The sequence below is a fragment of the Peromyscus eremicus genome, chromosome 13, assembly GCF_949786415.1.
Source record: "Peromyscus eremicus chromosome 13, PerEre_H2_v1, whole genome shotgun sequence".
Taxonomy (NCBI): Eukaryota; Metazoa; Chordata; class Mammalia; order Rodentia; family Cricetidae; genus Peromyscus; species Peromyscus eremicus.
The window spans coordinates 54,911,921-54,928,122 of NC_081429.1; the positions used below are offsets into that span (position 1 = coordinate 54,911,921).

General features: G+C 41.0%; 2 protein-coding genes across 2 annotated transcripts in view; both read right to left on the reverse strand.

Annotated features, from left to right (window-relative positions):
• The window catches only part of LOC131923041 (MOB-like protein phocein), a 52,129-nt gene that overhangs the window by 28,117 nt on the left and 7,810 nt on the right, over window positions 1–16,202 (reverse strand). The gene's annotated exons all lie outside the window — the stretch shown is intronic.
• Window positions 2,116–2,431, reverse strand: LOC131923584 (MICOS complex subunit Mic10-like). Its single transcript, XM_059278710.1, has 2 exons — window positions 2,368–2,431; window positions 2,116–2,318 (listed from the first exon to the last, which is right to left on the reverse strand). Exons 1-2 carry the CDS (start codon window positions 2,429–2,431, stop codon window positions 2,116–2,118), a joined length of 267 nt encoding a protein of 88 aa, XP_059134693.1.

Sequence of the window (16,202 nt, forward strand, 5' to 3'; positions counted from 1 at the left end):
AAGAAAGAAAGAAAGAAAGAAAGAAAGAAAGGAAAGAAAGGAAGAAAGAAAGAAAGAAAGAAAGAAAAGAAAGAAAGGTATATAGTAAATGTTAAATTCTGGAGCACATGCTATTTGGGAGGAAGAGGCAGGAAGATCAGGAAAAGTGCAAGGCCACCCTGGGCTAAAAGAGACTGTCTCAGACAATAAATTCAGTTCATTCCCTTTGAAAAGTCCAACAAGTTTGCATGGTGATGTCAACTGTGACCTTTCTCACAGAAAGAGCCTTGCTCTTTGGAGTTGGCTGAAGTGTTTCTACTTCATTACCTTCACATTTCCATTCCTGTCAGTCTACAGATAAGATCTCCACACAGGAAAAGTTGACAGCAGAGTAACTTGAGGGAAGGAGAGGAGAGAGCTATAAAAAGAATGAAGTCAAGGGTACAGGTACAGCTCAGTGGAAAACCAGGGAGGCTGCCTTGGGGTGGATTCTCAGCAATGAAGAGAGAGACAGGGAGACAGAAGAGAGAAGAGAGAGCGGGGGAGATAAAGTAAAAATTATCCTAATCATTCATCAAGCTAGAGAGATAGCCTAGTAGTTAAAAGTGCTTACTGCTCTTACAGAAGACTCAGCTTCAGTTCTCAGCACCCACAAGATGGCCAACAAGTGCCCATAACTCCAGCTGCAGAGGATCCAATGCCCTCTTCTGGCCTTTATGAGCACCTGCACAAGCATGCCCATACGTATACACACAGACACGCCCATACACACTGTCTTAGCGTTATTATTGCTATGGTGAAATACAATGACCAAAAACAATACAGGCAGGAAAGGGTTTATTTGGCTTACATATCCTGAATCACAATCTACTGGGGGAAGCCAAGGCCAGAACTCAAACAGGGCAGAAGCCTGGAGGCAGGAGCTGATGCAGAGACCATGGAGGGTGCTGCTTACTGACATGCTCCTTGTGGCTTGCTCCGCCTGTTTGCTTATAGAACCCAGGACCACCAACCCAGGGATGGCACCACCCACAATGGGCTCAGCCCTCCTACATCAGTCATTAAATAAGAAAATTCCCTATAGATGTGCCTACAGCTCATCTTATTGAGAGTCCCTTCTCTCAGATGACACTAACTTGTGTGAAGTTGGCATAAAAACTATCCAGAGCCGGGCGGTGGTGGCGCCCGCCTTTAATCCCAGCACTCAGGAGGCAGAGCCAGGCGGATCTCTGTGAGTTCGAGGCCAGCCTGGGCTACCAAGTGAGTTCCAGGACAGGCACAAAGCTACACAGAGAAACCCTGTCTCGAAAAACCAAAAAAAAAAAAAAAAAAAAAAAAAAAAAAAAAAAAAAAACTATCCAGAACATGCACACACACACATGAATAAAAATAAAATAAGATCTTTTTAAAAAATCCTGATGTTCATGCCTGTTAATAATAGTTTGAAGAGACTATTAAATGTTTCTTCATTTATAATGAAGATTGTGTTCAGCAGTTCTCTTCCTCGTCTTGTAGAGTATGAAAGCAATAATTAAACATTAACGGAAATTTAGAAATGTTTATAACAAACCACACCTGACAGAAAACCAGGGAGGCTGCCTGCAGACCTCTCTCTGTTCCCCCAGATCCAATCCCTCTATTTCATCCCCTACTCTGCTGCAGAACACCCTTGGTGTCATTCCCTGCTCCTCTGTTCCTATTTCCTGTTGGTTTTCATTGCTGTGAAGAGAAATCATGACCACAGCAACTCCTACAAAGAAAACATTTAATTGAGGTGGCTCACTTACAGTTTCAGATGTTCAGTCCACTATCATCATGAAGGGAACATGGCAGTGTGCAGACAGACAGATGGTAGCTGAGAGTCCTACATCTTGAAGGCAACAGGAAGTTGACTGAAACACTGGGTGGTATCCTGAGCACAGGAAACCTCAAAACCTGCCCCCACGGTGACATACTTCCTCCGTCAAGGCCATACCTATTTCTTTTGGGGGGGCGGGGGGCTTCCCATTTTTAATTTATTTTTAGATCACCTCCTTACAATTTCCAAAGAGAATATACAAAAGAAACAGACCTGATTTCAAACACACAAACAGTGGCTGGAGTTGGAAGCGTTGCTGATGGTACTGTCCTAGGACGTCAGCACACTCCAGGGCACGTCAGCATTCCTGAGGAATAAACGTGGTTTCTCTTTCCTCCCACTGGGAGGTTCTCAGCAAACGTCACTGCTCTTTTGACATATTTTCCATGTAGAAGATACGGGGCCTGCAGGTCCTGCTGACAGATGGAGTAGGCCATCCCCAGTCCCACGCCAGAACCGAAGGCTAATGGCCCACATTCTTCTTTTAAAGAAGGTAAGAGAGAAAACGACTCCTAATCCAAAGCCAGTACCTAGCTTCACCTCCACCTCGGCCATGCACCGGTCCCACTTTCTGGCGAGGTCGGATTCTGACATGTTCCCCACCGGCAACTCCAGAGCTCCTCATGCCCGCTCCCCCCGCCAGCTGATCTCTCGGCCATACCTATTTCAACAAAGCCACACCTCCTAATAGTGCCACTCCAGGCGAGATTATGGCGGCCAATGACATTCAAACGACCACACCTGTGGATCCCATAGCTCTTCCCCCTCTAACCTCCCTCTCCTCACTTGCTGCTTTGTCCCAGACCCGAACCAAAGCAGGCACCCCCTGCTCACCCAAGGGATGCTCCTCCCAGGGCAACAAGCAGGCTGAAGACGGACCTACACCTCTCCGACTGCTCCTGAGATCCAACCCCCCCAGCTCTGGCACAGGAACTTGCTGTGGTCTTCCTTCCCTCTCTGACCCCATCCTCAAGGGATCACAAAGACCTTCTCCTCCAACCTTCCCTCCCCCAACTCATCCCAGGATCCCAGCCTCCAACATCAGCAGTCAGTTCCTGTTAACACACCAGATAAGCAGGCCAGAAAACAGGCAACACACAGACATTACACTCTCCAAAAATCCAGAGAGAAAACAGAAACCAAGGAACAAAACACTCACCCAACAAAGACAATCCAGAAATCAGCATCTACATCAGTAATCATCACAAACCCAGTTGCCTAGACATCAGTGTAAAAACACAATCAATAACAGCCAAGGCAATATGTCTCCACTGGATCCCAGCTATCCTACCACAAAAGGCCCTGAATATTCCAACATAACTGAAGCAAAAGAAAAAGACCTTGCCGGGCGGTGGTGGCGCACGCCTTTAATCCCAGCACTCGGGAGGCAGAGCCAGGCGGATCTCTGTAAGTTCGAGGCCAGCCTGGGCTACCAAGTGAGTTCCAGGAAAGGCGCAAAACTACACAGAGAAACCCTGTCTCGAAAAACCAAAAAAAAAAAAAAAGAAAAAGAAAAAGACCTTAACACCAACTATATGAAGATGATAGAGGTCCTTAAAGAGGAAATGAATAAATCCAAGAAAACACAAATAGTTGAAGGAATTGAATAAAATTGTTCAAGACCTAAAAATGGAAATAGAATCAATAAAGAAAACACAAACAGAATTCTGGAAATGAGAAGTTTAGAAATTCAAACAGGAACTATAGGGGATACAATAGATAGAAGAGAGATTCTCAGGAGTTGACACTGTCTTCATTGGGCATGATTGAGCACATATGAGACCTCAAAGCCCACCCCCACAGTGACACACTTCCTCCAACAAGACTACACGTCCTAATAGTGCCATTCCATATGAGCTTATGGGGGCCAATTACATTCAAACTACCACAGATACAATAGGAAGAAGAAATGGATACATTGGTCAAAGAAAATGTTAAATCTAAAAACTCCTGACACAAAACATCCAAAAAATCTGGACACTATGAAAAGACGAAACCTAAGAATAACAGGAATAGAGAAAGGAGAAGAATCCCAGCTCAAAGATCCAGAAAATATTTTCAACAAAATCATAGAAGAAAATTTCTCTAACCTAAAGGAGAAGATGCCTATAAAGGTAAAAGAACACCAAACAGACTGGACCAGAAAAGAAAGTCCCCTCACCACATAATAATCAAAACACTAAACATTCAGAACAAAGGAAGAATATTAAAAGCTGCCAGGGAAAAAGACCAAGTAACACATAAAGGCAGACTCTATTAGGATTATACCTGACTTCTCAATGGAGACTCTAAAACCCAGGAGAACCTAGAGAGATATGCTGCAGATTCTGAAAGACCACAGATGCCAGCCCTGACTACTATACCCAGCAAAACTTTCAATCACCATAGATGGAAAAAATCACCATAGATGGAAAAAAGATATTCCATGATAAAGTCAAATTTTAACAATATCTATCTACAAATCCAACCCTAGAAAAGGTGCTAGAAGGAAAACTCCAACCCAAGGAGGTTAACTACATCCGGGAAAAAACAGGGAATAAATAATCTCACACCAGCAAAATCAAAAGTAGGGACACACACACTACCACCACCAACAACCAGCAGCACCACCACCAACAAAATAACAAGAATCAACAATCATTGGTCATTGATATTTCTCAATATCAATGGTCTCAATTCTCTAATAAAAAGACACAGACTAACAGAATGGATGTGAAAACAGGATCCATCCTTCTGCTGCATCCAAGAAACACACCTTAAACCAAGGATAGACATTACCTCAGGTTGGAAAAATGTAGCACGAATCCTAATTGGTCTTAATAAAAATCCAGAGCCAGATATCAGGGTAAATGCTGAAAGATCAGAGAGACAAAGGAACAAGCCACAGCCACCGCTCACCTCACCAACTCCTCAGCCAAAAAGATTGAGCTCCTTTCTTCTCCTGCCTTACATTGTTTTCTCCACCCAGCCATATCACTTCCTGTCTCAACCTCCCTACTGCTGGGATTAAAGGCATGTGTGCCTCCTGAGCACTGGGATCAAAGGTGTGCACCATCACACCTGACTGACATTTCAATTTTTAGCATCTATGCGTCAAACACAAGTTTGTGAAAGAAACACTTCTACAGCCTAAATCATATATTGACCCTCACATGCTGATAGTGGGAGACTTTGATACCCCACTCTCACCCATGCAGCGGTCATCCAGAGAAAAACTAGACACAGAAATGCTTCAGCTGACTTTATAAACCCAATGGACCTAACAGATATTTACAGAATATGTCATCGAAACACAAAAGAATATACCTTCTCCTCTGCACCTCTGCATGAAACGTTCTCAAAAATTGACCACATGCTTAGACACAAAGAAAGATCCAACAGATACAAGAAAATTGAATTAACTCCCTGCATCCTATCAGACCATCATAGATTAAAGATAGATATCAGAAACAACAGAAACCTTATAAACTCATGGAAACTGAACAATTCTCTACTGAATGAAAAATGGGTCAAGACAGATATGAAAAAAAAGAAATTAAAGACTTTCTAGAATTGAATGAAAATGAATACACAAAGTACCCAAACTTGAGGGACACAATGAAAGCAGAGCTAAGAGACAAGTTCACAGCACTAAGTGCCTACAGAAAATAAGTGGGGAGATCTCATACTAGCAACTTAATAGCACACCTGAAAGCTCTCGAACAAAAAGAAGTAATCATACCGAAGAGGAGTCAATGGCAAGAAACAATCAAACTGAGGGCTAAAATCAATAAAATAGAAAAAAAAGAGAATAATACAAATAATCAATGAAACAGAGTTTACCTGTCATATAAACAGTTTAAATAGACCTATAAACCCTATTGAAATCAAAGCAGTCATTAAAAGTTTCCCAATGACTAAAAGCCTAGGGCCAGATGGTTCTTTGAAAAAACCAACAAGATAGACAAACCCTTATCCAACTAACTAAAGGCCAAGAGAGAATATCCAAATTAGCAAAATCAAAAATGAAAAGGGGGACATAACAACAGATACTGAAAATCCAAAGAATCATACTTTAAAAATCTATACTCCAAAAAATTGGTAAATTTAAAAGAAGTAGGTAATTTTCTTGATACATTCCACTTACCAAAGTTAAGTCAAGGTCATATAAACAGTTTAAACAGACCTATAAACCCTAGTGAAATCGAAGCAGTCATTAAAAGTTTCCCAATGACTAAAAGCCTAGGGCCAGATGGTTCTATCACAGAATTCTACCAGACTTTCAAAGAAGAGTTAACACCAATACTCAAGATAGAAACAGAAGGAACATTGCCAAATTCATTTATGAGGCCACAGTTATTTACCCTGATACCAAAACCACATAAAGATTCAACAAAGAGATTTATAGAACAATTTCCCTTACAAACCTGAATGTGAAACTACTCAATAAAATACTTGCAAAGTGAATCCAAGAACACATCAAAAAGATCATCCATCATGATCAAGTAGGCTTCATCACAGAGATGCAGGAATGGTTCAATACATGAAAATTAGTAAATGTAATCTACCATATAAACAAAATGAAAGAAAAAAAACATGATCATCTCACTAGATGCAAAAAAAGCCTATGACAAAATCTGTCATTCCTTCATGATAAAAATCCTGGAGAGATTAGAGATACAAGGGACATACTGCAACATAATAAGGGCAATTTACAGCAAGCATATAGCCAACATCAACTTAGAGAGAAACTCATATCAATTCCACTTAAATCAGGAAGAAGACAAGACTGCTCACTCTCTTCATATCTATTCAATATAGTACTTGAAGTTTTAGTTAGAGCAATAAGACAACTGAAGGAAATCAAGGGAATACAAATTGGAAAGGAAGAAGTCAAAGTATTGTTATTTGCAGAGGATATGATAGTATACATAAGTGACCCTAAAAATTCACCATCAAATTCCCACAGTTGATAAACATTTTCAGCAAAATCACTAAATGCAAGATTAACTAAAAAATATCAGTAGCCTTCCTATATACAAATGACAGACTGAGAAAAAAATTAGGGAAACAATACCTTTCACAATAGCCTCAAACAATATAAATATCTTGGGATAACTCTAACCAGGCAAGTGAAAGATATATATGATTAAAAACTTCAAGTCTTTGAAGAACATATCTGCTCATGGATCGGTAGGATTAACATAGTAAAAATGGCCATCCTACCAAAAGCAATCTACAGATTCAATGCAATCAAAATTCCAAAACAATTTTTTACAGACCTTGAAAGTACAATTCTCAACTTCACATGGAAAAACAAAACAAAACAAACAAACAAACAAAAAAAACCAGGACAGCTAAAACAATCTCGAACAATAAAAGAATTGCTGGAGGTGTGATGGCTATTCTTGGTTGTCAACTTGATTATATCTGGAATGAACTACAATCCAGAAATGGAGGGCACACTTGTGATCTGGATCTTGAGGCTGGGAGACACAAGCTTTTGATCTGGATCTTGAGGTGGGATGACACACCTTTAATCTGGGCCACACCTTCTGCTAGAAGGACAATGGAAGAAGGAAAGGGGTGGGTTCCTTCTTCTCTTGTTAGCCCTCACCTTGTCAGCACATCCATTCCCTCACTGGCCTTGGAGCCTACTTCTTCAGGACTCCAGCATATACAGAAGACCAGCTGAGACACCCAGCTTCAGGGGACTGAGGAACTACTAGATTCTTGGACTTTCCATTCACTACTAGCCATTGTTGGACTGCACCCAGTAAATCATTCCAATAAATTCATAGATAGATAGATAGATAGATAGATAGATAGATAGATAGATAGATAGATTGGCAGGTAGGTAGAGATAGAGAGATTCATTTCTATAAGTTCTGTGACTCTAGAGAATCCTAATACAGGAGATCTCAAGTTGTACTACAGCGCTATAATAAAATAATAACTGCAAAGTATTGGCACAAAACAGACACATTAATCAATGGAATCGAATTGAAGACCCAGACATAAATCCACACACCTATGGACACCTGATTTTTGATAAAGAAGCCAGATACACTAGGGGGAAAAACAAGCATCTTCAACAAATGGTGCTGGTCAAACTAGATGTTTGCATGGAGAAGAATGCAAATAGATCCACAGTTATGAAGCTGCACAAAAACTCAAGGCTAAGGGGATCAAAGACCTCAACATAAATCCAGTTACACTGAACCTGGAAGAAGAGAAAGTGAGGAACAGCCTTGAACGCATTGGCACAGGAGACAACTTCCTGAACAGAACACTGATAGTGCAGGCGCTAAGATCAACAATTAATAAATGGGATTTCATGAAACCGAAAAGTTTCAGTGAGGCAAAGGACAAAGTGTCAGCCTACAGAACAGGAAAAGATTTTTACCAACCCCACATCTGATAGAGGGCTAATATCCAAAATACATAAAGAACTCAAGGAACTAAATATAAAAACCCTAAATAATCCAATTAAAAGTGGAAAGATCTATGGGGCTGGAGAGATGGCTCAGTGGTTAAGAGCATTGGCAGCTCTTCCAGAAGTCTTGAGTTCAATTCCCAGCAACCACATGGTGGCTCACAGCTATCTATAATGGGAACTGATGCATTCTTCTGGCATGCAGATGTACATGCAGATAGAACACCATATATATAAAATAAATAAATCTTTTTTTAAAACGTTTTTTTAAAAAATAGAAATATCTAAACAGAATTCTCAATAGAGTAAACATATATGGCAGAGAAACAAAGAAATGTTCAACATCTTTAGCCATCAGGGAAATGCAAGTCAAATAATGCTAAGATTATATCTTACACCTGTCAGAATGGCTATGATCAAAAACACAAATGACAGCTCATGCTGGAGAGGATTTGTAGCAAGGGGGAATACTTCTCCATTACTGGTAGGAGTGCAAACTTGTACAGCCACTTTGGAAATCAATATGCAGTTTCTCAGAAAACTAGAAATCAATCTACCTCAAGATCCAGCTATACAACTCTTGGGCATATGCCCAAAGGATGCTCAATCATAATACAAGGACATATTGTAGATATTACTTAAACTAGGCAAAGATGTGTTACATTTGTTTATGTTGTGGAATATTACTCTATGTAAAGGTGTGTTACATTTGTTTACGCTGCATTTGTTTAACGATGAAAGATATGTTGCTTTGCCTGCCTAAGGCACCTGATTGGTCTAATAAAAAGCTGAATGGCCAATAGCTAGGCAGTAGAGAGATAGGTGGGGATGGCAGGCAGAAAGAATAAGTAGGAGGAGGAATCTAGGCTTGAGAGGAGAGAATGGAGAGAAGAGAGAATGAGGGAGAAAGAGAAGGAGACACCTGGGGCTAGCCAGCCAGGCAGCCACCAGCCAGTCAGACCCAGAAGAAGCAGGAAAAGTAGGACATAAAGAATGAAAGAAAGAGCCGGGCGGTGGTGGCGCACGCCTTTAATCCCAGCACTCAGGAGGCAGAGACAGGTGGATCTCTGTGAGTTCGAGGCCAGCCTGGGCTACCAAGTGAGTTCCAGGAAAGGCGCAAAGCTACACAGAGAAACTCTGTCTCAAAAAACCAAAAAAAAAAAAAAAAAAAAAAAAAAAGAATGAAAGAAAGGTAAAAAGCCCTGAGGCAAAACACGGATGAATAGAAACAGGTTAAATTAAGTTATAAGAGCTAGTGGGACAAACTAAGATAAGGCCGAGCATTCATACCTGATAATAAGTCTCTGTGTCATGATTTGGGAGCTGGTTGGTGGCCAAAAGAAAGCCTGATACAAGGGCACTTGTTCAACTATGATCATAGCAGCTTTATTTATAATAGTCAGAACCTGGAAACAACCTAGATGCCCCTCAACCAAAGATTGGATAAAGATAATATGATACATTTACACAATGGAGTATTACTCAGCTGTTTAAAAAATGACACCATGAAATTTGCAGACAAATGGATGGAACTAGAAAAAAAAATCACCCTGAGTGAGGTAACCCAAACCCAGAAAGACAAATATAGTATGTATTCACTTTGAAGTGTTTATTAGGAGTTAAGTAAATGATAACCAAGCTACAGCCCATAGATGTAGAGAAGTTAGGTAAAGAGGAGGAGTCTAGGGGACACACATGGATCTCTGTGGGAGGGGAAACTAGAATAGATTTTATGAGAAGACTGGAGACAGGTGGGGGTGAGAGTGGGGGAGGATCATGTGGGTGGGGAGATGGTATAGAAGAAGAGTGTGAGGAAAAATGGCTGGAATTGGGGGCTGTGGAGTTTGAAAGAAAATAGTACCCACAGGCCCATAGGGATTTGCTGTGGATATGTTCTGTATACTGTGAATGTGTTGCTCTGATTGGTTGATAAATAAAATGCTGACTGGCCAGTAGCCAAGCAGGAAGTATAGGCAGGACAAGCAGAGAAGAGAATTCTGGGAACAGGAAGGCTGAGTCAGGAGTCGCCAGCCAGACACAGAGGAAGCGAGATGTAAAAGGACCGGTAAACCACAAGCCACATGGCAGCTTATAGATTAACAGAAATGAGTTAATTTAAGATATAAGAACAGATAGCAAGAAGCCTGCCATGGCCATACAGCTTATAAGTAATATAAGTCTCTGTGTGTTTACTTGGGTCCAAGCAGCTGACCACAGGGCTGCAGGAGCTGAACAGAACCAGGAAACTTTAACTACAGGGAATGGCACTATTAAGAGGTATGGCCTTGCTGGAGTAGGTGTGGCCTTGCTAGAGTAGCTGTGGCCTTGTTGGAGGAAGTGTGTCACTGTGGAGACAGGCTTTGAGGTCTCATATATGCTCAAGCATTGCCCAGTGACACAGTCTCCTTCTATTGCCAGCAGATCAAGATGTAGAACTCTCAGCTACTCCACCACCACCATGTCTGCCTGCACACTGCCATGTTTCCCACATGGAGATAATGGATAATTTACTAAGCCTCTGAAACTGTAAGCCAGATCCAATTAAATATTTCCTTTATAAGAGTTACCATGGTCATGGTGTCTCTTCATAGCAATAAAACCCTAACTAAGACAGGAGCCTTTGAGAGGTGGTGTGGAAACATAGTGCAGTGGAAACTTCCTGGAATCAATGAAGGCAATCTGCAGTTGGAGTTTCTCTGTGTCCTAGCAGCTGCTCCCAAATAACCAGACTGAGACATTTTTTTTTTACATTTTTTTTATAATTTATTTAACTTTATTTTATGTGAGTTGGTGTGAAGGTATCAGATCCCCTGGAACTGGAGTTACAGACAGTTGTAAGCTGCCATGTGGGTGCTGGGAATTGAACCCAGGTCCTCTAGAAGAACAGCCAGTGCTCTAAAGTGCTGAGCCATCCCTCCAGACTCCTGAGACTTATTAATTGTAAATGCTCAGCCAATAGCTCAGGCTTGTCACTAACTAATTCTTGCATTTTAAATTAACCCATATTTCTTATTTATGCTCTGCCACATGGTTCAATATCTTTTCTCAGTACAACAAGCTCGTCTCCTTCTCTTCTCCTTCGAGCTCTCTTTTTTTCTGGAAGTCCTGCCTAACCTCTACCTGTCCAGGTATTGGCCAGTCAGCTTCTTTAATAACCCAATCACAGTGACACATATTAACATAGTATAAAGGAATATCCCACATTCCCCCTTTTTGTCTAATTAAAAAGAAAGGTTTTAACTTTAACATAGTAAATATATATACAACAAAAACAGTCATCAAGTAAGAATTATAGCTACAATATCAGTCCATTTGTATTTGGCAAAATAGAGAAAATACTCTATCAGCTGTCCTCTCCTGAAGAGTCCAGAGTTTTGTATCTAATTTACTTTCTACCATTATTAGGAAGAATTGTAATTGTTATTATCTAGTCTTCTATCTCATCAGAGACCTGAGAAGGACATACTATTACCTGAATAAACATGAAGTGCAGAGCAACAACTTCCAAAATTAAGAGATGACAGAAACAGTTGGCTGCCTGGACAGTCACCTAAAATTCTTCTGTAATGTTGAGGCATCCAACTTTGGTCTACAGGCCTAGAATATCTGACAAACTTTTCTGTGAAGCAGGAAGTTTTGAAGGACTGTCCTACCCTGTCTTGGCAAAGTTCAGCAGTTACTTTTCTTTGTGTCCTACTTGTTCAGTTTGGACAGTATACTGTCAGCAATTGAGGTAAGGGCAGTTTACCCAAATGGCTTTTGTCATAAAAGAAGGAAACTCCACACAGAGGCTCTTTGATGCCCATCATCCTTTTTTGAAGTAGATTGGTGCTGTCAGGAGCAGATGTGTCTTACTGTCATGAAAAGCCTTAGGGTATTAAATACATTCATTAAATGCCATATTCTGTAGGTCTTTGAAGTGTTTAAAGACCATCTTTCTATCTAAATATATCTATGTATGACCTTGAAAACATACCTAACATGACTATAATTTAACTATTGTAGATGACTGTTAATCTGTATTTTTTAATTATACATTACATTTTTTTGTTGTTGTTTGAGACAGGGTTTCTCCGTGAATTGGTCTTGGCTGTCATGGAACTCACTCTATAGACCAGGATGGCCTTGAACTCACAGAGATCCACCTGCCTCTGCCTCCTGAGGGCTGGGATTAAAGGCGTGTGCCATCACCACCTGACTACATTACATTTTTAAATGAGCTGCATAAACACAATACCCCAAACAAGAGTAGAAACATACATATAGTATAACAGAATTAACTTTAAATTTGTATCAATAAACCAAAATCTATACCAATGTAAAATATTTTGAAATTAATAGTTGTTTTTTGGATTAAAGTAAATTTAATAATCTACCCTTTCCCCCCATCATTTCTATATCATATCCTCCTTTTTCCTTTAGAAAGAGATCTTTGAATTTCACTCCTTTGTTTAGTTTTTTTTTTGGTTGTTTTTGTTGTTTTGTTTTTTTACTATGACCAATAACAACTTCTAACCAATCTCCCTTAAATGATAACAAGTATCCATAAACCATCTTTTGCGAATGTGGGCACTGTATTCTCTCGACTGCTTCCTCTTGTCTAGGGGTGCTGGAATCTTTGGGAAACCTTGAGAAAATCAGGATAATTGTTAAGTCTTGACTGGAATAGTCTGTGAGGCTACATCATCTCAGCCAGCAGCCTTGAAGTTGTTCTGGATACTGGATCACCTGAGCCATTAATTTTTATTTGTGTCTGGTCCCCTTGCTCTGAAAATACATAAACTTTTAAAGGCAATGTACATACCAGCATTAATACAAGAATATACTGTGCATTGTACAAAAGTCAGCCAAAGATGTGGTTTTTTGTTCTATGTTTGAGCAGGTAAAATATACATCACGTGTTTCTTAGTTTTTCTAGGTTTATTTCTTTATGTTTGCACTCAGGATTTTCAGGATGTCTTCCCAGATCAAACCTCATCCATATCAACCTGGAACAAATCTAAATGGAGGCACTAAGGGTTGGGGAGATAGCTCAGCAGTTAAGAGCACTTACTAATCTTCCAGAGGATATATGGGTTTGGTTCGCAGAACCCACATCAAGTGACTCAAAATCGCCTGAAACTCTGGTTCCAGGGGATCTGATACTTTCTGGCTTCTTTGGAGACCTTTTTGCAAGTGGTGCACATAAACAAATAAAAATGAATAAATGAGGGGCTGGCAAATGGTTCAGTGGGTAAAAGGGTTTGTGCCAAGCCTGACCTTGGTTTGATCCTGGAACTCAAGAGTAGGAGAGAACCCACACAAGCAAATTGTCCTTTGACCTCCACACAAGCACCATGGAACATGAATGCACAGACACACACCCAATGAAAAAATAATAAATGAATAGTTAAAGGAGATACCAAAAGAGAATGGTTCCAGTTTTCTGTCACTTGACAATACTGTCTGATACTGCAATAACCACCTTGACTTGACGGTGGCCAGGTGTTAAATTAAGTTTTCCAGGGGAGAAGTGAGCAGATGTCTATTCCTACTGATACAGCATCAACAACAGACCACAGAAACAGTTCTACCCATGTCAGGTTTGGTGAAGCAAGGAGTCTGGTTGAGATTCCCTCCAGGTACCTGTATGAGAGGTTACCTGCAGGAGTATGGGCAGATGGCTATGCCACCATAAAGCAGAGCCACCTCGAGTGCTAACCAGGTATATGCACTTGGAGTGGCGCAGGGCCTTGTGTGTCCTCATCCTCCACAGGAAACTGTTCACGGCCCAGTCCTGTGAAGGGTTTGTGCAGGTAATTTCAGCTGCTCTGATGGCAGCACAGCCATGACCATGTTACTCCTGGCTGCTAGAGCTCCACACTCCAGGCTTAAGAGCAGAGTAAACCTACTGTAAACAGTGCACGAAGCTGTTGAAATGGAGGAAACATCACTGCAGACTGAGCAAAACTGAAGAGGGGAAACATGGGAATGCATGTTCACAGTGAAATCCATTAGGACCTAAATGTTTTTATACAAATTCAACAAATATTTCCTTTTTGTTGATGTTGTGGGAGACATAATTTTGCATCTACAGAGTATGTAAATTTGACTGAAAATGAGTTATTGAACCCTCCTGGAAATCTTTATAACACTTAGCAACTGTGTTAGTTTGAATGAAAATGGCCCCGTAGGACCATAGGGAGTGGTACTGTTAGGACGTGTGGCCTTTTTGAAGAAAGCATGCCACTGAGGGTGGGTGCTGATGTTTCAGAAGCCCAAGCCAGGCCCAGTGGCTCCCTCTCCTCCTGCTGCCCGTGGATCTGGATGTAGAACTCTCAGGTACCATGTCTGCGTGCATGCCACCACACTTCTCATGAGGATAATGGACTGAACCTCTGAAACCGTACGCAAGCCTCAATTAAATGCTTTGTTTTATAAGAGTTGCCACAGCCATGGTGTCTCTTCACAGCAATAGAACACTGACTGAGACAGCAACAGTCTACAAGATTTGATATTAGTGCTATGGGAGCCAGGCTCCAAGTTGGTCGCAGTGATGATCATCTTCTAGTATATATGCCCTTTTGTGATTATTTTCCACGCTGACTAGAACCAACAGGATAGTGTGGAAGTAACTGTGTCTTGGTTTTGTTTGTATTGACACATGGGCTGACATGTAGCCCAGGCTGGCCCTGAACTCTCAGCAATCCTGTTTCAGCCTTCCAGCCTCTGAGCTTGCAGACCTGGGGTTCCATGTGTGATCTGTAGTGTTAGGTCCTAAGTAAGAGAGTGTAGCTTCATCTCTTCCTGTGAGAAAAAGCTGACAAGAAGGACATTCAAGTAGCTTTAAGGGATATATGTGTAATAAGAACCAAGGCTTGCCCAGAGGTGACGGTGCATTCCTTTAATCCCAGCACTGGAGAGGCAGAAACAAGTGGATCAGAGGCCAGCCTGGTCTACAGAGCAAGTTCCAGAACAGCCAAGGCTACACTGAGTAAACCCTGTCTCAGAAAAAAAAAAAAAAGAATAATAATTTAGGCTTTTACTCCTTTAATTCAAGGCAGAGGCAGGTGGATATCTATGAATTCGAGATCAGCCTGGTCTACATAGCAAATTCCAGGATAACCAGGACTGCAAAGAGAGACCCTGTCTCAAAAACAAAACAAAACAACAACAAAAACAAACAAACAAAAAAAAAAAACAAAACTGAGGCTTTCTTCAAATACAAGTATCAACATCCCATCATTAAGAATACACCTTATTTTTTCTGTGCCTGAAAATGTACTTTTAATCTAGGGAAGTAGAGGCAGGAAGTCATCTCATCTGTGAGTTCAAGTGTAGCCTAATCTATATAGTGAGTTCCAGACTAGACCAGCTGCATAGTGAGACCCGGTCTCAAAAACAGAATATTTAAGAATAATATCTTCCAATTCAAGTGATGCTCTCTGATAATGGTGGCTTTGCATAAGAGCTCCAAATTATGACTATCCAGTGAAACTGCTACTAACTTCTGACTTAGGTTTTCCTAATTTTTGTGCTGGATAGTTTTATGTCAACCTGACACAAGCTAAAGTCATCTGGGAGGAGAGAACCTCAACTGAGAAAATGCCTCCACCATATCAGGCTGCAGGCAAGCCTGTAGGGCATTTTCTTTCTTTCTTTTTAAAATTTATTTATGTATCAGTGCTCTATCTGCACGTACGCCTGCATGCCAGAGAGGGCATCAGACCCCATTACAGATGGTTGTGAGCTGCCATGTGGGTGCTGGGAATTGAACTCGGGTCCTCTGGAAGAACAGCGAGTGCTCTTAACCACTGGACCATCTCTCCAGCCCTGTAGGGCATTTTCTTACTTAGTGATTGATAAGGGGAAGCAGCCCATTGTAGGAGGTTCCATCCCTGGGCTGGTGGTCCGCTACAAGAAAGCAGGCTGAGCAAGCCAGGAATTAGCACCCCTCCATGTCCTCTGTAT

What these genes read in the sequence shown, in the direction of transcription:
- LOC131923584 (XM_059278710.1), bottom strand. Translation starts at nt 2,431, where the DNA reads ATGTCAGAATCCGACCTCGCCAGAAAGTGGGACCGGTGCATGGCCGAG. An exon ending in CGAGGTGGAGGTGAAGCTAG is followed by an intron (nt 2,319 to 2,367) that starts GTACTGGCTTTG and finishes CTTCTTTAAAAG; the next exon opens with AAGAATGTGGGCCATTAGCC.